We start from the raw sequence: 26,715 nt of genomic DNA, 5'->3' as shown, positions 1-26,715 counted from the left end.
AGCAGACAGGCTGGAGGGAAGGAATACATCCAGAGGGACCTGGACAGGCTGGAGAGATGAACCTATGACAGCCTCATGAGGTTCAACAAGACCAAGTGCAAGGTCCTGCATCTGGGTCAGGGCAATCCCAAGCACTGATACAGGCTGGGCAGGGACGGGCTTGAGAGCAGCCCTGAGGCCGCTAGTATGCTTGCATGTGGGAGTGAGAAGACTTACAGGCAATGAGCTTAAGTGCTGCGAGCTTACAAGCTCAGGGAAAGCGAGGGAGCAGAAGGAGAAAGCAAGCTGTAAACAAACGAGGTAATCCTTATCATAGAATCATAGAATCAAGAAGGTTGGAAGAGACCTCAAAGATCATTGAGTCCAACCTGTCACCCTACACCTCATGACTATCTAAACCATGGCACCAAGTGCCACGTCCAATCCCCTCTTGAACACCTCCAGGGATGGTGACTCCACCACCTCCCTGGGCAGCACATCCCAATGGCCAACCACTCTCTCTGTGAAGAACTTTCTCCTCACCTCCAGCCTAAACCTCCCCTGGCGCAGCTTGAGACTGTGTCCTCTTGTTCTGGTGCTGGTTGCCTGGGAGAAGAGACCAACCCCCTCCTGGCTACAACCTCCCTTCAGGTAGTTATAAATGTCTCGAGGCTGGATCTGGCCAATGGGCACACTTGTCAACAACCTGCTTTAGCCTATAGAAAGTGAAGCTAGAATTATGCCCTTAGATGGAAAGAGCATGAGCATGCCATGCGATGGGTGCACGGAGTTGTTTACCCCTTAAGGAGACAGGCTCATGCCTGGGCCTTTGTTCCTCGCTCCAGAAAGGAGGGTGGAAGAGGGGAATTTGCCCAAACATATTGGAACAAGTTTGCTGGTATTTGGGGGCATAATTCTGGGCACAGGGTACCTTCATGACAGTACTGAATCCAGTTCTGGAGCCCGTATTAGAAGGATCTGGAGGTGCTGGAACATGTCCAGAGAAGGGCCACAAGGATGAGCAGAGGGCTGTTCAGTCTGGAAAAGGCTCCAAGGAGACCTTCTGGCTTTCCAGTATCTGAAGGGGCCTACAAGAAAGCTGGGGAGGGAGGGTGTCACGGAGTGATTCAACTGGGGAGAATGGAGCAAAACTAGAAGTGGGGAGATTCAGATTAGATGTTAGGAACAAGTTTTACACCATGAGGGTGGTGAGACACTGGAACAGGTTGCCCAGGGGGGTGGTGGAAGCCTCATCCCTGGAAGTTTTTAAGGTCAGGCTGGATGTGGCTCTGGGCAACCTGCTCTAGTGGAAAGTACCCCAGCCGATGGCAGGGGGGTTGGAACTGGATGATCCTTGAGGTCTCTTCCAACCCTGACAATTCTGTGATTCTGTGAACAACCCCAACTCTCTCAGCCTGGCCTCACAGCAGAGGCCTTCCAGCCCTCCCAGCATTGCTGTGGCCCCACTCCAACAGGTCAGTGCCGTGAGGCTGTGGGACGGGTATGTGGCTGTGGAAGGGACCCAAGCTGGCGAGGGCGCTGCTCGCCGGACCCAGGCCGAGGACCAGCACCGCCCCGACGGGGCACGGCCAGTGCGGGCTGACAGGCTGTGCGCATGCGCGGGGAGGGGCTGGGGCCGTGCGCGCGCAGAGGAAGGGGCGAGGGCAAGCTGGCTCTGACCTCTGCGCATACGCAGGGAGGAGTTGTGACGCGTTTATGCGCATGCGCAAGAAGGATTTCAGGGTGGTCGGTCTGTGCGCATGTGTTGGAAGGAGTCGGGCCGGCTGCCCTGTGCGCATGCGCACGAAGGAACTGCTGCTGGCTAGTTTGTGTTCATGCGCAGGGAGGAGTTGGGGCGGGGCCGGGCCTGGCACCCGGAAGGGCCGGCGGCGCGAGGCGGCTGCCGTCATGGGCCTCTTCGGGAAGACCCCCGAGAAGCCGCCTAAGGAGATGGTGAGGCCGCTGCTGGCGGTGCCGCCTCAGGCAGAGGTCGGGAGGCGGTGGGGGCGGGTGGTTCAGAGGCAGTGACAGCGGTCTAGATGTATGGCGTTGCTATGGCCAGTGGCGGGGGCTTTGCAGGGGCTTCCCCGGCCCGGGCGAGGCCCGGCACTGAGCCGGGAGCAGCGAGTCTGCGTCGGTATGGCTAGGGGAGGAGAGTTCGGTGCGGGCGGGTACCCCACTGAGCTCTACCCCAGCGCATCGCTGTGGCGACTGCGCCTCTGCAGCAGGTGAGGGTTGTGGTTTGACCTCGGGCAGAAGATCAGCCCCACGCTGCCTCTCGCTCACTTCCCTCGGTGGGATGGGGGAGAGAATGGGAATGGTAGAAGTGAGAAAACTCATGGGGTGGGATTAAAGTTTAATAGGTAAAGCAAAAGCTGCTAAGCACATGTGTCAGTGTGAGCTGAAATTCTCCCCCCCACCGCCAAAATTAAAAAGACAGTTTCAAACCATCACAGCAAAGCAAGGCCCTTACTCACTACTTCCTTTATGGTGTTCTGCCATCTCCAGGAGGGCAGGGCTGCAGCACAAGTACTGGTTACATGGGAAGACAAATGCTGTCACTCCCAACATCTCTTCCTTCCTTCCTTCTTCCCCCAGCTTTGTGTGCTGAGTGTGATGGTCTGGGATATCCCTTTGGTCAACTGGGGTCAGCTGCCCCAGCTGCATCTTCTCCAACTTCTCATACACCACCAATCTACTCACTGGTGGGGAGTTGTGAGGGACAGAAAATCAATACTGCTTATCAATACTGAAGACATCCCTGTGTTCCCAGCACTATTTTCAGCACAAATCCAAAACATGACCCCATGTCAGCTACTCTGAAGACATTTACTCCAACCAAAGCCAGCACAGTGAAGTCCCCAAATGGGCTGGGGTACCCATGCTCATTTTTTTCGTTTCTTCTGAAATGCAGCAGCTTCTTAGTGCCTTTGTTCTGCTGTCAAAGTGCTCCTGCCCTTGGGGGTGTGCAGAGATTTGTGAGAGGGCCACTTATGGCCACAAAAACAGTAGCCAAAGAAACTCTTGAATTTTTGGCTTACGCTTAGCTGTTTTCCATAGCTGCTAGCTCTCGGCTTTGTTGGGGACTACTAGCTGCTGTTGCAAAGAGACTTAAAAGTATGAGTACCTGAAAAGTTGGAAGTTGGGGTTGTTTTGAGTCTGCAGTCACCCTGTGTAAGCCTGACTTCTACCTGTGGATTTCTAATGTTGCAGTGAAATGAAATAAGATACTGACAAGTTTCAGAGTTGCCTTTCGTAAATCACTACTGACATTTAATTAAAAAATTGCTATTTGGCAGCAGGGAAGATCAAATACATTAGAGGTAATAAGAAAGGAACAGGGAGAAGATAACAGGTGAAGCTGAAGTCTTAGAAGAGCTGTGGTGTCACAGGCCCTCCCTGCTGCTTTGTAGCAGGTGAAGCCCAGGGGAGCAGGCTGTGGCTGCTGCTGGCTGGGTGGCAGGTGAGGGGCAGCCCTTTGAGAGTGCTTCCTCTGTGCCTGAGCACCAGGCAGCCTGCTTGGAGTTTCCTCCGTTTGAAAGCGGTGTTGGAAGATACCACAGAAAGAGCTGAGGTTTGGAGGCTGCTGCTCTCAGTGCTGGGATGAATTGACACACCTGCTGACTGAGCTTGCCCCTTCCCTAGCTGCCAAGCTTGCCAGGGTTTCCAGGGAGCAGCATGGACCCTCTTTGAGCTGTCTGGAGGCCAGCTGCAGAGGCAGTAGGAAGCATGCATGTCTCACCCCTAGGGAGCAGTGATGTGATCCAGCCTGCTGGAATGAGCTTCTGGCTGGCAGGCTGGCATGATGACTTCACAGCTTGGAACAGCAATATTGAGAAACCCATTCAAAGCAAGAAACTTCTTTTCTTCTGTTTGTAATTGTAGATTTAGGAGAAGGAAGTAGTTATTTCTGCATACTAGACGATGGGGAAGCAGCACTGCTGACTTTGTGTCTGCCAGCAGCTGTGCAGAAGGTCCTGTTCCTGAGCAGGGCTAGAGAGCAACCTGAGCACAGCCACAGGGGGTGGCTGCTGATGGGAAGAGGCTGAGTTATGTAATGGCAGTGATTTGCCCTGGGTGCCTTTGTGTGCTCTGTTGATGGAAGAGGATTGTTTGTGAATGATGCGAGGCAAACACCTCCAGTCCCTGGAGGAGCCGTTGATGCATTTCAGCCTGTCTAAAGCAAGGGTCTAAAGGCCTTTCAGTACTTAAAGGGTCTTATAAGAAAACTGTGGAAAGACTTTTGAGCAGGGCCTGTTGTGACAGGACAAGGGAGGATAGTTTGAAACTAGAAGAGGGAGATTCAGACTGGATATAAAAGAATTTTTTTACAGTGAAGGTGAGGAAATTCTCACAGGTTGCCTGGAGAGGTGGTGGATGCCCAGCCCTGGAAATCTTCAAGGTCAAGTTGAATGAGGCTCTGAGCAGCCTGCATTAGTTGAGGATGTCCCTGATGCCTTCAGGGGGGTTAGATTGGATGGCCTTGAAATGTCCCTTCCCACTCAACCCATTCCATAAGTCTCTGGTTTTCTGCTCTGTTCTGAAGAGCAAAAGGGGAGGCTGCAGTCAGTCCTGTGAGGATTCATCCTGAGTTTTTTTCCCTGTAATAAAACATCAGCTGAAGCTACAGGAGCTTTCTGAAGCCCCTTCAGAACTTCTGCACAGCCATGATGTGCTCACAGAGAGTTCTGCAAGATGTTTGGGGATTTTTTTGCAGCAGCTTTTGTGCTTAGCTGATGTCCGTAGTGAAGTCAGGGCTGTTTATTGTGGCTGGGAGCATTTCTTCTGAATCCAGTGCAAGTCTAGGAATCTGTTTGCTCGGCTGGGCTCCTGCACTGCAGAGTGCTCTCACAGCTCTGTCACAAAGCTTGTTCAGGCTGAGAGAGCTTTGAGTGTTTAAAAAGTCACATCCAAATCAGGGTGATTTTCACATGAAACTATTCCCAGCCAGCTGTCCCTCCTGAGTGGCCTGAGCACTGACATGTGCAGTGTGCAGCTGCATCTGTGAATCAGGGCTCATCTGCAGCTGCTGTAATGGCATCCTGGCTTGGATCAGCAGCAGGGTGGGCAGCAGGGACAGGAGGTGACCATCCCCCTGTGCTCAGCACTGGGGAGGCCACACCTCAAGTGCTGTGTTCAGCTCTGGGCCCTCACTGCAGGAAGGACATTGAGGGGCTGGAGCCTGTCCAGAGAAGGGCAACGAGGCTGGAGAAGGGCCTGGAGCCCCTGGACTAGAGGAGGGGCTGAGGGAGCTGGGGGTGTGCAGGCTGGAGAAGAGGAGGCTGAGGGAGACCACATTGCTCTCTGCAGCTCCCTGAAGGGAGGTTGGAGTGAGGAGGGGACAGCCTCTGCTCCTTGGTGGCAAGGGATAGGAGCAGAGGAGATGGTTCCAAGCTGCATCAGGGGAGGCTCAGGCTGGCTCTCAGGAAATCTTTCTGCACTGGAAGGGTTCTCAGACATTGGCAGAGGCTGCCCAGGGCAGTGCTGCAGTCCCCATCCCTGGGGGTGTTCCAGCAGCCTGTGGAGCTGGTGCTTAGGGCCATGGTTTGGTACTGAGCCTGCAGTGCTGGGTGGAGGGTTGGCCTGGAGGAGCTTGGAGGTCTCTTCCAACCAGATGTGTTCTGGGATTCATACCTGAGGGGTTCAGATACTGGGCAAAACCTGTGCTGCTAATAGTAATAAAAGTAGCATCAGAGCTTCCTCTGCTGCTGTGCTGGTGTCAGCTCCCCACTCTGGACCCGGCTGTTGTAAGCCTGTATCTGCTACTAGTGCTCAGCTGGATGGCTGGCAGCTGCTGCCTGTCTGATGTCTGTGCTGATCTGCAGGGGGGGTTGGACAATTTCTCCACTTCCTTCAATGCTCTGTGTTGGGGGAGCCAGGAGTGCAGGAGGCAATAGAGAGATGTTGGTGGTTCCTGGGAGGGAAGCTGATGATGGGGTGGCTGTGCTTGAGTCTAACCTAAGGCAGGGGAAGGAAACTGGAGGGCAGAGCTGCCGGGTAGAGGGACCTGAGCAAGCAGGAGGAATGGACCAGCAGGAACCTCTAGTGGTGAGTGAGGCAAGGTTGTGCAGGTGGGACAACCATCCCTGCAGGTGGGGGTGTGCAGCCTGCTGCCAGCTGGGCAGCAGCTCCGTTGGAAAGAACCTGGGCTTCCCGTGGGCCATAGGCGTGAGCTAGCAGTGTGCCCTCATAGTGGTGAGGGCAAAGTGGGCAGCACTGAGCAGCTGGAACCATCATGTTGGGACAGACAGGCCATTGATTGCTCTGCTGCATTTGGCCACATCTGCCAAAGTGTCCCAGTTTGAGCAGGCAGGGCAAGAATGGGGAGAGGTTGGCAGAGGGCCACTGAGATGGTGGATGGCTGGAGCCCATGACACAGGAGAGGCTGAGTCAGCTGGGTTCATTCTCCTTTGGAGAAGGGATGGTGAAGGACACGAATCTAAAGCCTTTCACTGCCTCTAATGGGTGAGCCCAGAGACAGGAGTGGTTAAGTGCTGGAGCTGCTGCTCAGAGCAGCCATGTAATTTCTGGCCTTGGACAATGTCAAAACTCAATGGATGAGGCCCTGAACAACCTGCCTGAACTCTGAGCTTGTTCCTGCTTTGAGCAGGAGGTTGGCTTGGCGAGGTTCCTTCTGACTGAGGTGAGTCAAGGCACTCTTGGTGCTGTCATCCTGTGTTCCCTCACGCTGCAGCGTCCTGTGGCAAGTTGCTGTGACCAGGGGGTGAGCCCAGGCTGTGGGGTCTCCCTGTCACAAATGGTGGCCTCCTTCACTCTCTGCCTGGCTGTTCAGAGGGCTGCAGTAGCTGATGGGATGTCTGCAGTGGTTTGGGGGGTTCTGAATAATGAAACCTTTAAACATTCCTCACTTACGGCTTGTGCACCCTGAAGGGCTTCTGCATGGGTTTAAGGCTGGATGTTCCAGTAACTCTCACTTTCTCTTTTGAAGGTCAATGAGTGGTCCCTGAAGATAAGGAAAGAAATGAGAGTGATTGATAGACAGATCAGAGGTTTGTACTTGGTTCTCATGTTTTGTTTTTCTTTTCCCTCACTGCCTTCAAGGGTTTTGCTTTAAGTGGGGGAGCCTGTGAGGGAGATCAGTGTGGTCCAGGGGCCAGACCTGGGCTGACTTACAAAGTGACATTGCTGTGAAGTGCTCCAAATAACTTTTTCAAAGGGACCTGAGGTCCCTGGAAGCATTGTCTGCTTCCAGTAAGACAGGATGCAGTGAAATCCCTTTTGATAAGATGAATTTGGCTGCCATGAACAGCTATGGCCTGGGCTGCATCAGCAGAAGTGTGACCAGCAGCACAGGGAGGGGATTCTGCCCCTCTGCTCTGCTCCGCTCAGACCCCACCTGCAGCACTGCCTCCGGTTCTGGGGCCTCCAGCACAATAAGGACCTGGAGCTGCTGGAGAGGGTCCAGAGGAGGCAACAAAGATGATCAGAGGAGGACTGGAGAACCTCTGCTATGGGGACAGGCTGGGAGAGTTGGGGCTGTTCAGCTTGGAGAAGAGCAGGCTCCAGGGAGGCCTTAGAGCAGCATTTCAGGATCTGAAGGGGCTCCAGGAGATCTGGGGAGGGACTTTTGACAAGGCCTGGGAGTGCCAGGATGAGGGACAATGGCTTTGAGCTGGAAGAGGCCAGATTGAGACTGGCAATGAGGAAGAAATTTTTTGCAGTAAGGGTGATGAGACACTGGAGCAGGTTGCCCAGGGAGGCTGTGGCTACCTCCTCCCTGGAGGTGTTCAAGGCCAGGCTGGATGAGGCCTTGAGCAAGCTGGGCTGGTGGGAGGTGTCCCTGCCCATGAAACTGGATGATCTTTGAGGTTCCTTCCAGTCCAACCTGTTCTATGAGCTGTATGAAATGCTTCCTGGGTTTCTCTCACCCTTATGCAGGCCTTGGTGCTCCTTATGGCCTGTGCAGATCCTGGGTTGTGTGGCAGTTGATACTCTGACGTGGATATAAACCTCATGACTGCACCAGCTCTAGCCATGGCTGGCTGTGTCTCAGTGTGACATTCAGACATATAGTTCAGCACATAAGAGCTTCAGGTAGCCACCAAGCACCTGCTGCTCTGGCAATTCCCACTGAAGTTCAGTTTGGTATTTTTATAATGCTCTCCCTGTGTTGGGATATCACATCTGGCTGGGTGGCAGCCTGAAAATTCGTGGTTCTGCTGAACATTGTCAGGCCAGCAGGCTGCTGCTGGGAGATGGCATCCAGGTGCCACTGAGGGCTTCCTCAGGAACTGCTCACTGCAGCTGTGTTCTGCCTCCTGTTGTCCTTTCACTTGTAGACTGCTGCAAGCGTTGAGTACAGCTGCTGAGCTGGGACTGGCCTCAGTTTGCCTGGGGAAGGCTGTGCTAGATGTGCTTTGATGGCAAGACTCAGCTCCACCTGGGATGCACTGAGTAGGTTTGGATGGCTCAAGGACTTGGTTTGCCCAGGCAGTGCAGTTACAAATATAGGAACACTCTGTTGAATCCATCTGTTGTTGGCTCTTGCCCTGGTTTCTGTTTGCAGCAGGCTGCTTTGGAGAGCTTGGAAGGTCTGAAGAGATGGCAGGTGTCCTTGTGACTTCAGAACTGAATTTTCAGGTTAATGTAGTTGGAGCAATACAGCAAAGTGTGTGCTTTACTGAGCTTGCAAGTCCTCACAGGTGCTTTGGGCTGCCTTGTGCCTCTCCTGTGCCTGGTAATGCTGCAGAGGGACTTGGTCCACTGGAGGTGCATAGCTAGCAGTGACCTTCAGAGGTGAAGCTGCCCATTCCTGCATATTTTATGCCGTTAGTTTCGTATTCACCAGCTGCTCAGGCAACTGAAAGCGTTCAGTGGAGCCTCAGGCCCACCTGCCCTGGTTTGGATACAGAACACAGCTTTGCTGCCTGTACTTTTAGCCTGTCCCCATTGCTCAGTGCTGCTGGAGTGCTCCTGGGGCTTGCTCTTCTCTGCTGCACCGCTTCAGCTGCTTCTTACCTGTTCTGGTGTGCCTGGGACTCGGCTCACTCCAGTCTGACACAGAGATGTCTTCAGGCTTGTGACCTTTTTGCAAGTAGCAGTGGGGCAACAGCAGGGAGTGTGTTGTTCTAGTGATGATCCTGCAGCTTTCTGCCAGCCCTTTAGGATGAAGGTGCTGCGGCATGATACTGAGAGGATGACTAATCTTGAGTGCAGGGCTCACTACCTCCCACCTGAGAAGCTGCATCAGTTTCCAAGCTGAGCTGTGCCAGGAAGTGTGTGTGGATGCCTTTGCTTTTATAAAAGAGCAGCTTCTGAGCCTCGCCTTTGTGTGACTTCTGTCTGGCAGAAATCAACACAACTTGGACAGAACTTGAGCAAAGCCTTTGCTAGAAATTGCTGTAGTTGTGGTTCAGGCCTGTGCAGGGGAGTGTGTCTAACCCTTACTGTCTGAATTCTGGGTTTGAGGAGAACTTTTTTCCTACAGACTAGCTTAGAGCCACATTTCAGCAGTGGCTTATGCACTGCTGAGTCTGGAAAAGGAAAGGGCTTCATCTAGCCTCTGCTTGCTCCTGTCTTTCTTACCCTGAGCTTGTTGAGGTCCTCGGCCTCAGGGTTGTCTGGCAAGGCAGAGGCATGAACATCCCATCAGATCTAGCATCACCATTAGTACCACCTTGATTTTTTGCTGGTAAGTGATCCCTGGCTGTGGCGGCAGCCAGCCTGGGTTTGAAAGTGCCATCTACTACTGTGAGCAGGAGGGACTCAGGACCTTAACTCCTGAAGTACAAGAGTAGACTTGGCTAAACATCCAGTTAATGCTCAGTGAGTTGTGCCTGAGGAGGGGAATAATTAAGCCTGTCTGCAGGCATGAAGGCTCTTTTGAGGCAGTAATTAACTAATCTGTTTCTGAGTAACTCTCAAAGCTGTGAGTGCACCCAGAGGCATTCACTGCAGAAGGTGTGTGGGGGGTGATTTTCCCCCTTCTACAGTCTTCCTGAAATGGTGAGGACAGTTTTGCCCACATTATCCTCAGGTGCACCCAAAGAAGGTGGGCAGACAGGTTAAGCTCTGAGTGTAGCCTGGCAGGTAAGTATTTCTGTGAGTAAAATGCCCATCTGCCGAGAATTCAGATTGTAACCTCTTTGTGCCAGCTCTGTTCCTTCCTGCAGAAGTGGGGCTGGTGTGGTGGCCACAGAAGATGTGATTTTATATGCAGCAGATCAGCACAGCAGCCTTAAACTGTCACTGTGTATACTCTAGGGGTGTATATATATATATATATATATATGTATTTATTTCTATCAGGTTGCTTTGTTAGGAAGTTACTCTGAAGCTGTAAGTCAGGTAGCCATCTTGGAGTGCTTTGTTCTTACGGAACCTTTTTTGCTCCTTAAGAGCTCAGCTGAGCTTTGTGCAAAGGAAATTGCGGAGCTGGATGTTTACTGGTGAGAATTTAAGATCAGGTTGGTGATCACCTGAAGAACCTGAAAGTGTTCAAGTCCATGGGACCCAACGGGATACACCCACGGGTACTGAGAGAACTGGCAGAGGAGGTTGCTGAACCTCTCTCTAGTATATTCCAAAAGTCCTGGCAGTCTGGGGAAGTCCCCACTGACTGGAAAAGGGGAAGAAGGAAGAACCAGGGAACTCCAGGCCAGTCAGTCTCACCTCTGTGCCTGGTAAGATCATGGAGCAGATCCTCCTGGAGACACTACTGAGACAGAAGAATAGTGAAGAGGTGATTGGGTACAGTCAGCATGGGTTTACCAAGGGCAAATCCTGCCTGACAAACCTGGTGGCCTTCTGTGACAAGGTCACAACATCAATAGCTGAGGGGAGAGCAACTGATGGCATTGACCTGGACCTGAGCAAAGCCTTCGACACTGTCCCACACCACCTCCTGGTCTCCAAACTGGTGACACATGGGCTTGATGGGTGGACCACGAGATGGATAAAGAACTGGCCTGATGGCTGCACCCAAAGAGTGGCTGTCAATGGCTCCATGTCCCAGTGGAGGCCAGGGACAAGCAGAGTCCCTCAGGGCTCAGTCCTGGGACCAGTCTTGTTCAACATCTTTGTTGGTGCCATGGACAGAGGCATTGAGTGCACCCTCAGCAAGTTTGCTGATGACACCAAGCTGTGTGGTGCAGGAGACAGGCTGGAGAGAAGGGATCCATCCAGAGGGACTTGGACAGGCTGCAGAGCTGAGCACAAGCCAACCTCATGAGGTTCAACAAGACCAAGTGCAAGGTCCTGCAGCTGGGTCGAGGAAATTCCAAGAACAAATCCAGGCTGGGCAGGGACTGGCTGGAGAGCAGCCCTGAGGAGAGGGACTTGGGGGTGCTGGGGGATGAGAAGCTCACCAGGAGCTGTGAATGTGCACTTGCAGCCCAGAAAGCCAACCAGAGCCTGGGCTGCATCAGGAGAAGTGTGGCCAGCAGGTCAAGGGAGGTGATTCTCCCCCTCTGCTCAGCTCTGCTGAGACCCCACCTGGAGTACTGCATCCAGTTCTGGAGCCCCTATTACAAGAGGGATCTGGACATGCTGGAAGGTGTCCAGAGAAGGGCCATGAGGATAATCAGAGGGCTGGAGCACCTCTCCTATGAGGAGAGACTGAAAGAGTTGGGGCTGTTCAGTATGGAGAAGAGAAGGCTCCAAGGTGACCTTATTGTGGCCTTTCAATATCTGAAGGGGGCTCCAAGAAAGCTGGGGAGGGACTTTTTAGGCTGTCAGGTAGTGACAGGACGGGGGGGAATGGAATAAAGCTGGAAGTGGGGAGATTCAGGCTGGAAGTGAGGAAGAAGTTCTTCCCCATGAGAGTGGTGAGAGCCTGGAATGGGTTGTCCAGGGAGGTGGTTGAGGCTCCATCCCTGGAGGTGTTTGCAGCCAGGCTGGATGAGGCTCTGTCCAGCCTGCTGTAGTGTGAGGTGTCCCTGCCCATGGCAGGGGGGTTGGAACTGGATGATCCTTGTGGTCCCTTCCAACCCTGACTGATTCTATGATTCTGTGATTCTGATTTCCTGCTAGGATTAGTTAATCAGCTAAGGTGTGCCAAGGGCAAGGCCTCTGAGCAGCCATGGGAATGTGGAACCAGGTTAGTTGTGGTCTGAACAGCCCCAAAGCAGTGTCTGGTGTCTCTTGAAGCCCTCAGCAGGTCATCACCTCTCGCTGTGCTTTCCCTGCACACCAGATATCCAGAGGGAGGAGGAGAAGGTGAAGCGGTCGATAAAGGAGGCGGCCAAGAAGGGGCAGCGGGACGTGTGCGTGATCCTGGCCAAGGAGCTGGTCCACTCCCGCCGGGCCGTGGCCAAGCTGTATGCATCCAAGGCCCACATGAACTCTGTTCTCATGGGCATGAAGAACCAGCTTGGTAAGAACAACTTTTGAGTGCTTCTAGCCTTAGAGGGGAGCTCTGGGTCAAGTGTGGGTAGAGCTTGACTCTTGAAGCCGTGAGAAGCAGCTGCTCCTAGTGGGCTTCAGACACTGGGGGAAGTTCCTCCCTTGGCAGCCCCAGAGGTGTGAGGCTGCTGTAACTTCATGTCCCCACTCCCAGCCCTGAAGAGCACCCATTCCCAGGAGGCACACTCACCCCACGCCCCCCAGCAGTGACTTTACAGCACTCTGTAAACACAGCACAGTGGGCACACGGGCAGCACTGACATTTCAGACCTGGCCTTCCTCTGCACCTGAGGAGGAGTCAGGGCCAGGAGCAGCATACACATAATGCATGGCTTGTTTCAGTAGCTATTTTCAGGCACCCAGTCTAAACTGACCAGCTGCTGGGTAACTGGCCCCAGCTCTCTTCCTCTGCCTGAGCTGCTCTCTGGTCATGTAGGCACCTGAGGTCTGTGTGTCTCCCTGGTCCACCTTGATCCCTCCCTTCCTTTGGTTGTTCCCCTAAGCATCCCATAATAAGTTTCTTGCACTCCTGCAGTCACCTTAAAGACCTGTAACAAGCTTTCCCTGAGCCCAGACAGACTCTTTGCCTTGCCTCCTCTATCCCTGTACGCAACAGAACCACTGGTCTGAAGCATGCTCTGGAGATGGTTTCTTCCTGGGCAGGTTTCCCAGCCTGGAGTACTCCGGGAGCTCCCAGTTAGCGTCCTGGAGCTTCATTGTTCCCTAGATCCTGGCTGGCGCTCTGTGTCTCCTCTGCCTAGCAGATCATCAAGCACCTCTCCTCAGCCTGTCTGCAGTGACACAGGAGCCATGGGCTCTGTAGCAGAGCTCCCTTCCAGCAGCCTGGGGCACGTTTCTAGGCGCCTTGCTCAGCACTGAGTGTGCCTGGTGCCTGTGTGCTGGCTGCTGACTCTGGCAGGACCTGTGAGAGGAGGGTCCTTGCCTTCAGTGGAATGCCCTTCAGCTTGGGCAGCAGTGCTTCTCACCAAGTCCTGAATGGAGAAGAGGAGGCCGTATTTGAGTTCCTCCTGTGTTTGAGTGGATTGAGTGAGTTTACCCTCTGGCTTACACCCAGCATTCTGTAGGCCCTCCTTGGTGCTCCCCCAGCACCAGCGCCTGTTGCTCATTCTTTGTCCACATCAGAAGTGTGCTGTGATGGACCTGCTGCAGTATGTCCCATACCTCAGAGTGTTTCAGCCTCTAACCAGAGCAGAGCAGAAAGCATTGAAGATGAGGAGAGACTTGCTGGAGATTAACCTGGTGCTGAAATGCCAAAGTGTACCTCCTGCAGCGTGACCCAGCCCAGCTGCCAGCAGGGCTTAACTCCAGAAGAGTGCCACAAGTGTAACTGAAGGAAGGTGTCCTGGCTTGGGCTGCCCCAAAGGGGTAAACCACAAGCACTCTCTCAGAAATGGAGGTTAAATAGAAATACTGTTTACAAAAACATACAAAACTACAAAAGACACTCAGGAAAAAGGATCTCTTTACACAGTCTCTCCAGCTGGCCCCTCCCAGCCTCAGCCAGGCCTCAGCCAGTCAAACTTGCCCCCCCCCAGCACTAGGCCTGAGTATGCCTCACTGCCCTGCCACCAAGACCGGCCCACCAGGCCCGGTCTTAGGCCTCACTGCCCCCCCTAGGCTAGGCCCACTAGGGCTCAGCTGTGCAGCCAGAAAATAGCTTGGCCAGCAAGGCCTTCAGTACCACACAAACCAAAGAGAGAGCAGCAGGCACACACTTGGAGGAGAGCGGTGAGGGAGAGCAAACTGCCCCTGAGGTCTGCTTGTACAGGGAGATGCAGGGTATGGGGTGGAGCAGCAGGTCACAGTGTCCTGGCCTTCCTCTGGTGCAGACCAGCAGCCCCCAGGCACTCTCTGCTCCTTGGGAGGAATTTGTCTCTATGCAGAGCAGTTAGTCCCTAACCTACCACTGCAGGTCCAGCATGGCTCCCACAGACAGTTAGTCCCTAACCTACCACTGCAGGTCCAGCATGGCTCCCACAGACAGTTAGTCCCTAACCTACCACTGCAGGTCCAACATGGCTCCCACAGACAGTTAGTCCCTAACCTACCACTGCAGGTCCAACATGGCTCCCAGGGACAGTTAGTCCCTAACCTACCACTGCAGGTCCAGCATGGCTCCCACGGACAGTTAGTCCCTAACCTACCACTGCAGGTCCAACATGGCTCCCAGGGACAGTTAGTCCCTAACCTACCACTGCAGGTCCAACATGGCTCCCAGGGACAGTTAGTCCCTAACCTACCACTGCAGGTCCAGCATGGCTCCCACGGACAGTTAGTCCCTAACCTACCACTGCAGGTCCAACATGGCTCCCACAGACAGTTAGTCCCTAACCTACCACTGCAGGTCCAACATGGCTCCCACAGACAGTTAGTCCCTAACCTACCACTGCAGGTCCAACATGGCTCCAATGTCCCAGGGACAGTTAGTCCCTAACCTACCACTGCAGGTCCAACATGGCTCCCAGGGACAGTTAGTCCCTAACCTACCACTGCAGGTCCAGCATGGCTCCCACAGACAGTTAGTCCCTAACTCCCACAGTAGGTCCAACATGGCTTCCAAGGTACCCCATTCAGGGAGGGGAAGTGGGGACCATCCTTGGGCCTGAGGTGTCCTGTGAGGGAAAAGTCAAAGCAGCCTCCTCCTCCCTGCCTGCCAGCATCCTCACAGTGCTGGGAATGCTCTGATATGCTCACCCAAGCAACAGGGAGGGATCTGCAATCCAGCCTCAGGTTTGTATTAGCTTGCTTCAATCTGGGGAAGTGATGGATCTCCAGGCAAGGTTTCTGTTAGTTTGTTGCCATCACACTTGTGATGTTCTGAAAGCAATGAAGTGTTACAATGAACAATAATCTCTGCTGTAGCTTCATTTTGCTTCCCCAAGGAGTGACCATTTTGTACCTAAACAGGTAAGTTCTCCAGGACTGGGAAGGTGCAAGGTTAGGTGGCACGATTCAAGGACCTCAGAGCACCCCCAGCTGTTACATTTTGCTCAGTTGTGAGAAGAGCTTCTAGGCTGTGTTGTGAGGAAAGCCTCTGGAAAGAGCATTGTTCAGTTCAGTTCAGACTGCCCTTACTGCCAGCTTATCTGCTCCAGGACTGATTTTCTAGCTTACTGTTGGCTGTGAAACCATCACCCTTAGAGCTACTGCCAGAGTCAGCCTCCACTGCCCAATGTCAGGCAGAAGGTCACCACTTTGGTCAGCAGTCAGAACTGGAGCTGGGCTGTAGCCCTGCTCCTTAAACCCTCAGCAAGACCCCTGGCTGCTGAAGAGCACAGCTCCTCAGGGGTCTGTCTCTGTGATCTGGAGAGCAAATGGGTTGAAGGCTCTCTGCAGGCAACCTGGACTGCTCCAGGTAACCATACAGGACCAGTGTCCAGTCTGATGTGGGTAGAGTTGAGCTTGCCCAGGAAGGTAGACAGGAATGAAGGAGTGGGATGTCCCTTTCTCTTTTTAGTGACATTGTCTAAGTGCAGCCAAGTTTCTGTCCGTATAGGGAGGATGTAATCTCTGCTTTTGGTGGTGCAGGGATCGCTCAGGCTTCCTATGCCTTTCCTTCACAGCTGTCCTAAGAGTAGCAGGTTCCTTGCAGAAGAGCACAGAAGTCATGAAGGCTATGCAAAATCTAGTCAAAATCCCTGAAATCCAAGCAACGATGAGGGAGTTGTCCAAGGAGATGATGAAGGTAAGAGCTGTGTCAGGGAAGGAGTGGTGACCCCTGGCATGCAGTGCAGAGGGCTGTGAGAGCTCTGATGAGCAGCACATTGATGGCTGGGGATGGTCCAGCAAGTTGCTGTGTTTGGGGAGAGCTCTGACTTGGGAACAGCTGCAGCAGGCTTGGTGTGAAGCTTGCACTAAAGCAGGCCCTGCACAGAGCAGCTGCAGCTTGGGCATCCTAGTGCCAGTGCAGACCAAGGCTCATGACAGGATTCACTCTGTGCCCAGTGTCTGTTCTGGGAGAGACTGAGTTCTGCTTTCAGGGTGAAAATGTTCTCTAATGAAGACCCTCACAGCCTGTTGTGGAGTGGGAAGCTGGAAGCCCTATCTTAGGCAAGCTGGCTCAGCTGGTACAGGGTTTAAAGCATGGAGCTCAGTGTCTCCTTGTGTTGGGCTGCTCTGAGTTTAAAGTCTGCTGATCTGTCATGGCTGCTGCATTTCTGACTACCAAAATGGGTTTGCTTTTTCCTCTCTTATCACTCCAGACTGTTCAGTTCAAATCAGTTTATTTCTTCATGCTGTTACCATTGTGCTCCAGAACATCTTGGCCGTGTCCCGGCCCTGCAGGAGACTGAAGGGAGCCTGTGTCAGACACTGAGTGTACAGCACTGACGCAGCCGATGCTGCATGGCAGTTAGGTTCCATATGCTTGGAGCAGGCAGGGTTGCAGCAGCAAGGACTAACAGCCTGAGGGTTTCAGAGTGCACAGAGGTGTACCTAGGCCTCATTTTCCACTGCTTGTGCACCAGCTGTGCAGAGGATTGCACCTGGACAGCCCAGCCCAGCCTGGATCCTGCAGCAAGCAGTTGAGAAGTGCCTCATGGCCTCACCTGATCTCAAAGCAGGAAGAGTGTCCCCTCACGCTGCTGTTTCCAGGAGAGTTATCCACTGCCTTCTTGTTTTCTTCCAGGCTGGTATTATAGAGGAGATGCTGGAGGACACCTTTGAAGGCCTGGAGGATCAGGAGGAAATGGAAGAGGAAGCTGAGATGGAAATTGACAAAATCCTGTTTGAAATCACAGCCGGTGAGTGCCTGCTGCCTGCTCTGGGCTATAGGATGCAGCAGTTTACAGCTTTGCCTGCTCAGACTGCACTGTGCCCTCCCTCTGCCTCTGCTAGTAGGCAAGGAGTGCCCTGACAAACTGGTTCCTCAGAGAGCATTGGCTGGGGAGGCTGGGGGCGTTCAGCAAAGCCAAGTGAGCTGCATCAGCTGAGGTCTGTGCAGTTCTGTGCTCAGAACTTGGGCAGATCAGGGCCTGCACAGGGGTCCTGGTGAGAGGTGACATTCTATGAGTGACCAAATCCACTGCTCCTAAGGGAGCCAGGAAGTAAGCCCAGCTGCAGCATGAGTCATAGGCTGTGTTGTGACTCTTGCCTTAGTGTTTTGAATAGTTTGCGGGGGGGAGGGGGTAAAAAAAACCCAAATCCAAACCTAACCTCTGCCCTACAGCTCATGCAGCAGTGATCTGCTGGGTTAGTTACTTGGCTCAGGTAGTGCTGAGCATGCTCCTTGGGCATGCATTTGGGCATGCACTTGGGCATGCATTTCCTGGGACAGATGGAGGTACTGGAGCTTTGCTCAGCTCCAGCACACAGGCAGGGCAGCTCCCAGCTCTGCCCTGCTGATCCCTCATGCCTGGCTGCTGGGTCCTCACCTGCTCCTTTCTCACCTCCTGGTGGACTTTTCTCCATCCTGTTTCCCAGTGGGATCACAGGATCAGAGGATGTCAGGGGTTGGAAGGGACCTCTGGAGATCCTCAAGCCCAACCCCCTGCCAGAGCAGGACCAGAGAATCCAGCACAGGTCACACAGGAACGCATCCAGACAGGGCTGGAAAGGCTCCAGAGAAGGAGACTCCACAACCTCTCTGGGCAGCCTGCTCCAGGGCTCTGGGACCCTCACAGTGAAGAAGTTCCTCCTCATGTTGAGGTGGAGGTTCCTCCTGTGCTGGAGTTTATATCGATTGCCCCTTGTCCTATCCCAAGTGATAAGAGGGATGTGACCCTGTTCACTATAGAGGGGAGGAAATGGATGGTCTCCACAACTTCCTTCCAACCCCAACCATTCTATGATTCTGTGACTACGCTGACTGGATGTGAGGGGATGCCTCTGAGCAGAGCCCCTGTGAAGGGCAGCCTACTCCAGGCTCTGCTCCTCGCTTGAAGAAACTCTCACCAAGTAGAAAGCAGAGAATTTTTACATCTCTAGGAGAAAAGTCTTAGCAACCAAATGAGTGGTCAGATGTGATTAAACCTATCATCACATGTGGGAGCAGCTCCCTCCCTGCTGGGCTGTGGTGGAAGCTGGCACCAGGCTCCCCAGCAGCCATGGGAGCAGAGGCTTGGGGGTGACAAGGTGCTGCTTCCCCTCTGTCAGAAGCGAGCAGGAGCAGCTGGGTGCACCTGAAAGCTGCCCGCTGCTCAGCCCAGCTCCGGGCACAGTGACAGATACACACCAACACTAACGAGCTGTGCTTGGTTGCAGGGGCCCTGGGCAAAGCCCCCAGCAAGGTGACAGACGCTCTGCCCGAGCCTGAGCCCGAGGGGGCAGCAGCAGCGCTGGACGAGGAGGACGACATCGAGGCCATGCAGTCGCGGCTGGCCACACTGCGCAGCTGAGGGGACACCGGCACACAGCAGGCCTTGGCCCTGCCTGCAGGGGGGTCCTGTCCTCACTCCCCCAGAATACTTTGTGTCCTGCCTATCCTTTGTTCTCCCTGGGTTGTGTTCTCCAGAAACGGCTCTTACGGAGATGAGAGGGGAGCTTGCTGTCCTCTGCCCAGGGGGCTGTGCTGACAGGACAGTAGGGGTGCAATGTTAAGTAGCTGTAGATACGGAGTCCTGAACTCTGTTCCCAGCTTCAAACATCTTTCCCTACAGGGGACTTTGGCTTACCCTGCTCCCCAAGCCTGTTGGTGGTATAAGGTTTTTGTTTGCCTCTCTCACTACATATTTTAATAAAGCTGCTCTCAGCAGCTGCTCCCTGCATCACCTCAGTCTCTGGTCACAAGTGCCCACCTCTCACAGCTCCCTCCTGGCTCTGGAACACCTTTTTTTTTTTCTTTAGCACATTTAGGGCCTTCACAGCAGAGTTAAAAGAAAAGCCTTCAGGGAGAGCAGCTCTGCCCAGGCAGTGCCTGTTCTGCAGAGCCCTGTTTAGCAAGGGTGATGTTCAGAGCTCGGAGGTGAGCCCTGAGGCAGCAGCCTTTGCCCTGGGTGGTGCTGGAGGTGACATCAGCTGGCCTCTGTCATTTCCTTTTTCAGTCATTTGAGGCTTACAGAAATGACCCCAGACTCCTGTGCAGGGCTGTGGCCTTTGGTCCCACCTCTGCTCCCCTGCAAACCCAGAAGAGAGGCAGGCACCAGCCAGAGCTCTTCACCTGCAGTACTGCACCAACAGGGACTTTTGGCTGCAGCTCTCCCAACATCTTCCTAATCATTCCAGGTGCTGTCTCTTCACTGTCCCTTCACTGTCCCACAGCCAAAAGTGGGCACAAGCCAGCTGCTGCCTCAGTGGCACATTTCTAAGGTCAGAGGAGAGAGGCATCTACTGTGATGGCTAACCTGAGGCAGGAACTCACAAAAGGCAGCTTGCAAAGCAGGTACCTCTGTGACTCTCACCTGTGTCATTGCCACCACTCTCCCTTGGCCAAAGAGAACAAAGCCTATCAATAATGGCATTGCAGTAAGGGTGGAGGGACAGACAAGGAACATGGACACTGGGGGAGGGTCCAGCAGCTTCCAGTTCCCAGTGCAGTGGGGGCCTGCTAACCTTCACAGCAGCTGGTAGCAAATACCAGCAGCCCTACTGCTCCAGGGCTCTGCAGAACTGTCACGTTCATTTCACCTCCACCCTAAACATAACAACTAACTGGCATGTGGGAGAGTGTCTGGTGGTCTGAAAGACTCCAGAGAAGGTATCAGAAAGGAAAAAAAACAAAGCAGCTGGGGAGTCTGTGAGAGTGGGTAGGTAACAGGGCCAGTAAGAGCAGCCTGAACAGCAGCCTCTTGGGAAAGCACAAACCCAGCTGTAGGGATGGGTCCTGGCAGGTGCCTGCCTCCTGCCTGGAGGGCGAGACCTGCACTTCACCTCCCCTCCAGGGAAAGCTTTCAGTGCTTTATCTCATTGCCTTCAGCCCCAAGTGCAAGAACAGGCAGCTGCAGCACTGCCTTTAAGGACACCTGGCTGGCTCACCTAGGGCATGCCAAGGCAAGGGTTGATCAGCTGAGGCTGCTCCAGCCTAGACTGTGATGGAGGCCTCAGCAGGTGGAGGGAGGCCATCTCTGAGCACAGCACACACCAGGTGAAGCAGAACAGCTCCAGCACAAGAGAGCACCACAGTCTCTGCCTCACCTCACAACTGCCTCCACTCCTCCCCAGCCTGTGGCTTTTAGCACAGGTGAAGGGAGCTGGAAGAGACCACCTAAATACCTGCAAGTCTGACACAGAGGGCCAGGACCAGAGGGAGCAGTCAGCCTGGCCAGAGGCAATGACCACACAGCATTTCCCTTTGTGTTTGCTTGTTCCCTTTGTCCTGGGGTCCTGCTTTCATCCCAGCTTTGAGAGGATGGCAGCAGCTGGACCTGTTCACAGCAGATAAAACCTTTTCTGAGCCCACTTCATACTACCTTAAGAGATGCTCCCTGCAAGTCCCTGCAGCCTCTGTTCCACTTCAGACAATACAATTACAGATGAGAGGAAGCTTCTCTGAAAGAAATCCTGCTAGCTGAGAGCTGGAGAAGAGCCACCACAGGGCAGCAGGTGAAGCACTGCAGGGAGGGGGACTTGCAGAGTTTGTCAATTTGTTACACCAAGGACAGAAAAGCGACACTTGGAAGTAGGAGGTTCCCCTTCTGCCTGCCACAGCCCAACAGCTGTTCCTGCTGGAACACCCAAGGCACCAAAGGTTCATTTTACCTCAGCTCCTTTCCACTCCCAGCCCCTCTGCCTGTTCTGACAGGTTCAGGCCCTCTCTAAGCCAGTCTGGAGCAGCATGCCAGGTAGAGACTGAAGGTGCAAAGTCCTGGGACTGCCATAGGCTGAGCAGCAGTGGTCAAGCCAAGTCATGCTTTGGGTAGAAAAAGAGAGCTGTGAACAGCTGAGTACTGAACTGAACACCCTTCACAAGCCACCATGAAGAGGGCAGGAGCCAGTGCCTCACAGTAATGACAGCGTAGTGAGGCAGCTGAAGAAGGCAGGCAGGGAACAGGATCTGAAATAGAAGAACTTTATGTAGCCCATTCAGTGTTAAAAACCAGAGAATCAAACATCAGTTCAAAGTAAAGAACAGTTTCAAACAGAAGACATTTGATTAAAAGTTTCTTTTTTAACATTTAGAAATTTAAATACATTTACCTAAAGATGGTTCCCCCATCTCTATGTTACTATACACAATAGCTTAAAGCTACTTTTAAATGCTAGTTCTATGTTAATGGCAAACTCCAGAACTGCATCCAGCCTCATATGCAAATTGGTTATTCCATTGGGTGGCTATGGACTTCCTCCCACCCCAAGAGAGCCTAAAAACTGGAGCTTGACAAGGTCTTGGACAATGTTTGTCAAAGGAGTCATCTGGAATAGTTCCCAGCAGTTCTAGAGGAGGTATTTTGTACAGGCTGGAGAGCAGCTCCCCCGAGCTCCTATTGCAGCTGAGCATTCACAGTAGGCCCCAGTCCATCCGCACTACACTTAAACCTCGGGTTTGTAAACATTGGAAGAACACACACAGAGAGAGTACCATGGGCCCCTGGTACTGCTGGAAGGAGGATGAGGTAACATTCATTGAATCTCAAAAGTCCACAGAGGTCCTGACTGAGTAGTTAAAACAGCTGCCAACACTTCTGTTTCCTATTGTGGTTAAGGCTTGCCAGCTCAGGGTCTGCTCAGGCTGGACTCGTTAGCTCTCAGGATCCCCACGGCGTCTTTCACAGCGTGGTAGATCACATTCTTCACCTAGGAGAAGACAAGGCCAGCAGTGCTCAGGCTTGGGGTGGAAGCTTCTGACAAAACACCTACACAGCTTACCCCAGCTCAGCTGGAACCCCGAGCTGCAGGGCCACGTTTTGATGGGACAGATGGGAGCCCTCCGGCCTCAGCAGAGCATTGCAAGCTCAGCAAGAGGGAAAAGACACAAGAGAGCATTTCAGAAGAATCTCAAGAGAGGCTTCAGAAGGCTTCCCCTAAACTACTAAAAACTGTAACAACTCAAACTCCTCATCAAGGTCCCATGGATTCACAGGGACAAGGAAAGGTGGGGAGGGACTCTGGCTGGAGCACAGTGATGGGGCCAGCGTAATGTTTTAAACCCAGAGGGGAGAGTTACATTAGTGACCAGGAAGAAATCCTTCCCCCTGAGCATGGCAGCACACTGGAACAAGCTGCCCAGAGAAGTTGTAGATGTCCCCTGCCTACAAGTGTTGAGAGCCAAGTTGGATGAGGCCTTGAGCAACCTGGTCTGGTGGGAGGTGTCCCTGCCCATGACAGGGGGTTGGAACTGGATGATCTTCAAGGTCTCTTACAACCCAACCCATTCTCGTGATTCTGTGCTCTGCACATGAAAGCAGCTTGGGTTGTGTGGACACAGCCCTGATAGGCCTGGAGAAGGTTTTGTAGGGGGCAGGAGGGAGTTACCTGCAGTTTGTCTTCGTGGTTGGTATGCGTATGAGACAGATACCTAAATTCCTGAGTGAGCCAGAAGCAGTGTTTGACATGCTCTGGGGATACAAAGTCTTCTGCAACTTTAATACAACTGTACAAGTTATGAACCTGCAGAGAGGAAACAAGCATTAGACACTTGCTCAGCAGTCTGCCCAAGCACTCAGGCTCTTACAGCATCCCTGGTGCTTGCCTGGTGTGGAGCTCCTGCTGGAATGAAAACTACATCTCCTAGAAACTGTACAATGGCCCAGCCTTGAACTCCATACTCCTGGTGCAGGCGCTTCCGCAGCGGGCGGTCCAGGTACCAGCTCTGGTCGTGGATGGGATCATGATCCACAGGGTTCTCCTGACCTTGCTCCTCTGCGACCTGGAAAGCCATGAGACAACAGCTATTGCCCTGTGCCAGTCCTGCTGGGTCCCTGAGGCCTGTCTGTGGTGCTCCACACACACACACATGCCAGGCAGAGCCACCTGCACCATGCTGGTAGCTGCAGGAGGCACACAAGCAAAGGTCCTCAGCTTGCCAAGGCTGCCTCACTGCTCAGCCCCTCTTGCTTCAGCGGCATTGCTCAGGTGGCTATGGGCAGTGGGTGAGCCCTGTTTGCATTAGAAGCAGAAGGGTTAAGTGGCTCAGGAAGCGCTGTCAGGTGGGAGATCTGACACCATGGTGTCCTGGAACTGGAAGGAACTGGGTGAGTGTCTGCCCTGAGGCAGTGTGCTGACCAAAGAGGACCCCAACTAGATCTTCAGGAGACAGGAGGATAGGAAGCATGACAATTGCCTTAGAAATGAGGGCTGTGGGGACAGAATTCCTGCAAGAAGTAGCAGTATAAATCCAGTTTGCTGTGGTGATCCTTTACACCCACAGCTGTAGCCCAGCAGCTCATCTGGGAGCAGACCGATAGCTTGGTTGTGCTCCAAGACAAGCTGCAGGCACACAAGGGACCAAGGAGAGGTGTGAGACAGATGTCCAAACTCCAAGCCAAGGCTTATCAAAGTCAGTTTAGCAAGTGTTCTCTCTCACCTCCCTCCCAAGACAGTCAGACTGATTCTTTCCAGCACTGCTACTTCAGCTACTACACTTTCAGAGTGCCAAAGAAGTTTCAGAATTAAGACTACCAAGAGCTCTGAGCTGGTTTTGGTAAATTTAATTACTGTGATGACCTCTTCTGGATGCAGTTGTCACTTCTCTACCAAACCTTCTGCTGCCAGGAAAACATCACCCAAAACACCTCAGGCCACGCTTTTATCCGCACCTCAAAGGTATGGGGAAGAGAGGCAGGAGGAGGGAGAGAACAAGGCAGAGGTTTATGCATCACACATTGCTCTGGCATCTCACATGCTTTCAGGAAGGAGCTAGTTCAGGATCAAACTGTGGGTTTGCTTCAGTCTCAACCAACCATTTCTGCTCATGGCAATGTCTGCCAGTACAAGAGAACAGAGGATCCACAACCAGCTTCACTGCAGCTTCAGCTCGCTGCTTTCCTCCCATCCCACAGGACTCACGCCCAGGTAACATTTGTTCCCAGCACAAGAGGAGCAGCTCCCCAGGCAGCTCAGAGCTCACCTTCTTGAGGAACTCTCGGATCTTCTCTGTATCCTTAGCAGCATAGATGTGCCACAGGGCTCCAGGCTTCTCCCTGCTCTCTGTGAAGCGCTTAATCGTCAGCTCATCGGAGTCACCATCCTGGATGGTTTTGAGCACCTCTGTTGGGAGCAAACAAGAGCAGTTACACTAAAGGAACCTTTCCTCTAAGCACAGGAATAGCCTCCCCCCACCCCAGGACACGAGGCACTTTACCTTCCTCTTGGTCAGCCTGGCCCTTGGGGATGCCCACATAAACCATGACGTTGGCTGCATCAGACACATCCAGGTGCAGGTTTGTGGTGCCATATTTTCTGTCCTCTGGTGTTATTAAGCCTGAAAAACAGCAAAGAAAAACCTTATGCCGCCCTCAGGAGAACCACCTGAACTGACCAGAGAGCTTTCCCTTCCATCAGCAAGGATCCCAGTACAGCAATACCCTTTCTATCCAGGACCTCAGCCCATCCTGTTGGTGTCTTCCCAGGGGTTCAGCTGCCAGGCCCCCACATCAAGCTGACACCAACCTGTATCTTCACCTAGCCTGATACAAGAAAGCCACAGCTAAGCCCTGCTGGAAGGCTTCTCTAGCAGTTTAGAAGAAAGCATTTTCAGAAACACCCTCTTTTTCACTCTAAAAGGCAGCTGCCACAGCACTTGCAGCCACCAGCTCTCCATGAGTGAAAGATGAACTGAGGAGGAGATGGAAAGAACTCCAGATGAAAAGCAAAATAACACAACCCCAAAAGGAGAAGTAACACAAGTGAGGGAGCCAGAAGCAGCACAACAAACCCAGGTGGCCAGCTCCAGCTGTGCACACAGAGCTGGAGCAAGCTGGCTGGGAGGAAATGCTGTTGGCCTGAACCCATCCAGACAGAAAGCAGTCAATAAAAATCACATCCTCACTGGTAACGAGGCAAGATCAGGTTCTCAGATCAATGGGATCAGTTGTCTGCAGGGTTCAGTTAGCTGACAGCACTTTTCCATCTGAACCTGCAGTGCAGGTGACCTTCAGCTCCTTACCATAGGCATTGTACATCTTGGGGCCCAGATCTGGTCGCACAAAGTAGTTGGGAAGTCGAGAGGCAAGGTTGAGCTTCCCACCTCTCCTGGTGTACTCTGGCAATGGAATATTCTTCATCAAATCATCAAACCTGAAGTAGAACAGCTGTGTTAGGAACTGAGAAAAAGCAGAGCAAACAAGAACACAACAAAAGTTTTCTCCAGTCAAGAACCTGGAGAAGCCTCCTCTCCCCAGGGGCTTTACTGGGCACACAGAAAGAGCCAAAAGCAGCAGGACACAGGAGAGCAGCAGAGAAGCAAATTCAAGTGCTCTGGAGCAGTGCTGTTTATGTGTGTCACCAGCCCCACTAACATCAAAGAGGGAGTCAGAACACTCAAAAACCATTTGGGAAAGAATAAGCTTCAGCTGACCCTTGGATTTCAAAAGGACACAGGCTTTTAGGAAGCTTCCAAAGTCCAACCAATCCTTAGCAACTAAACCAATAACCCAGGGCAAAAGCCCATTGGAAACCCTGCTCGGCACTCCCAGCCCTGCCAGGCATCTGTGGGAAACAAAAGGCTTCGGATGTGAGCAGCTGCTTCGCAGAACTCCAGCAAGTGTCAAACCCTAGCAGCATTCCTACATTCCCTGACTGGGGGTGTGACAGAGCTCTCAGCAGCTGCTGTGTCAGCTCCTACCGAGAGGGCATCATATCTCTGAAGTCTTCTCCTGGGGGCCAGTCCTTCAGCTTCAACACCATCGGATCTCCTTCTTCTGTTCTCAGGCGATCTGTTGTCCAACAGCAACAGGGCTTAGTTTTGAGTAGTTGTACAGCTCAGAACCCAAAGAACCATGACAAAGAAATCACCCTGACTCTAGTACTACTACTGCGGAACCAAAGACATCCAAGCTGACCTCACACCACTGGAGGGTGTCAGTGCCACGACAAAGGCTGCTGACAGGAGGTTCCAGACCAGGCCTCTGCCAGCTCCCCTGCCCAAGCACTTCCTACAGTGAAGCTCAGGCACCTGTTCTGTCTTTGGGGTTAGAGACAAACCCAAAGAAGAAAGGTGTAATGGAGCCTCCCAGATCCCACTCCTTGTGCCCCCAGTACCAAATTCTTTCACCAAGAGATGAAGTAGAACTCCATGCCAAGACATGAATCCTCCTGCAAGAAGTTTATTCTCTCTAGCAATGAAGACAATACCAAGTCTGATGTTCACCACTCCTGAACCCATTTTTAGACCAATTAACTCTTAGTTCCTTACGTACAGGAGGCACCTGCCAGTCAAAGCAGCAGAACCCAACCACCTTCTGAGCACCAACCCTACATATGCTCTTGTGTGTCTCACTCAACTGGGCAAGGAAAGCTGACAGGTGGAGCCGCTTGCTA

At 53.0% G+C, this 26,715-nt stretch overlaps 2 protein-coding genes across 3 annotated transcripts in view; one reads left to right on the top strand and one right to left on the bottom strand.

Moving 5' to 3' along the window:
• The first annotated feature begins 1,851 nt into the window (after window positions 1-1,851).
• On the top strand, window positions 1,852-19,060 carry CHMP3 (charged multivesicular body protein 3). Of its 2 annotated transcripts, none has more exons than XM_054391399.1 (6): window positions 1,852-1,932; window positions 6,929-6,989; window positions 12,134-12,243; window positions 15,977-16,048; window positions 16,991-17,105; window positions 18,565-19,060. In XM_054391399.1, the coding sequence occupies exons 1-6, from the start codon at window positions 1,888-1,890 to the stop codon at window positions 18,696-18,698; spliced, it is 537 nt and encodes a 178-aa protein (XP_054247374.1). In that variant the 5' UTR covers window positions 1,852-1,887; the 3' UTR covers window positions 18,699-19,060. The 2 variants fall into 2 exon arrangements, with proteins under 2 accessions (XP_054247374.1, XP_054247373.1); XM_054391398.1 differs by having other exon boundaries at window positions 12,134-12,313; window positions 15,927-16,048.
• Window positions 19,061-21,440: 2,380 nt separating this feature from the next.
• Window positions 21,441-26,715, bottom strand: part of KDM3A (lysine demethylase 3A) — a 31,066-nt gene continuing 25,791 nt past the window's right edge. The window contains exons 20-26 of the mRNA XM_054391703.1: window positions 26,021-26,111; window positions 25,343-25,473; window positions 24,539-24,658; window positions 24,305-24,444; window positions 22,928-23,104; window positions 22,711-22,845; window positions 21,441-22,032 (exon numbers count right to left, since the gene is read on the bottom strand). Of these exons, the coding sequence (XP_054247678.1) occupies window positions 21,952-22,032; window positions 22,711-22,845; window positions 22,928-23,104; window positions 24,305-24,444; window positions 24,539-24,658; window positions 25,343-25,473; window positions 26,021-26,111 (875 nt within the window). The 3' untranslated portion in view covers window positions 21,441-21,951. The remainder of the gene's footprint in view (window positions 22,033-22,710; window positions 22,846-22,927; window positions 23,105-24,304; window positions 24,445-24,538; window positions 24,659-25,342; window positions 25,474-26,020; window positions 26,112-26,715) is intronic.

The sequence above is a fragment of the Indicator indicator genome, chromosome 23, assembly GCF_027791375.1.
Source record: "Indicator indicator isolate 239-I01 chromosome 23, UM_Iind_1.1, whole genome shotgun sequence".
NCBI lineage: Eukaryota > Metazoa > Chordata > Aves > Piciformes > Indicatoridae > Indicator > Indicator indicator.
This window is presented reverse-complemented; position numbering and strand designations above follow the sequence as displayed.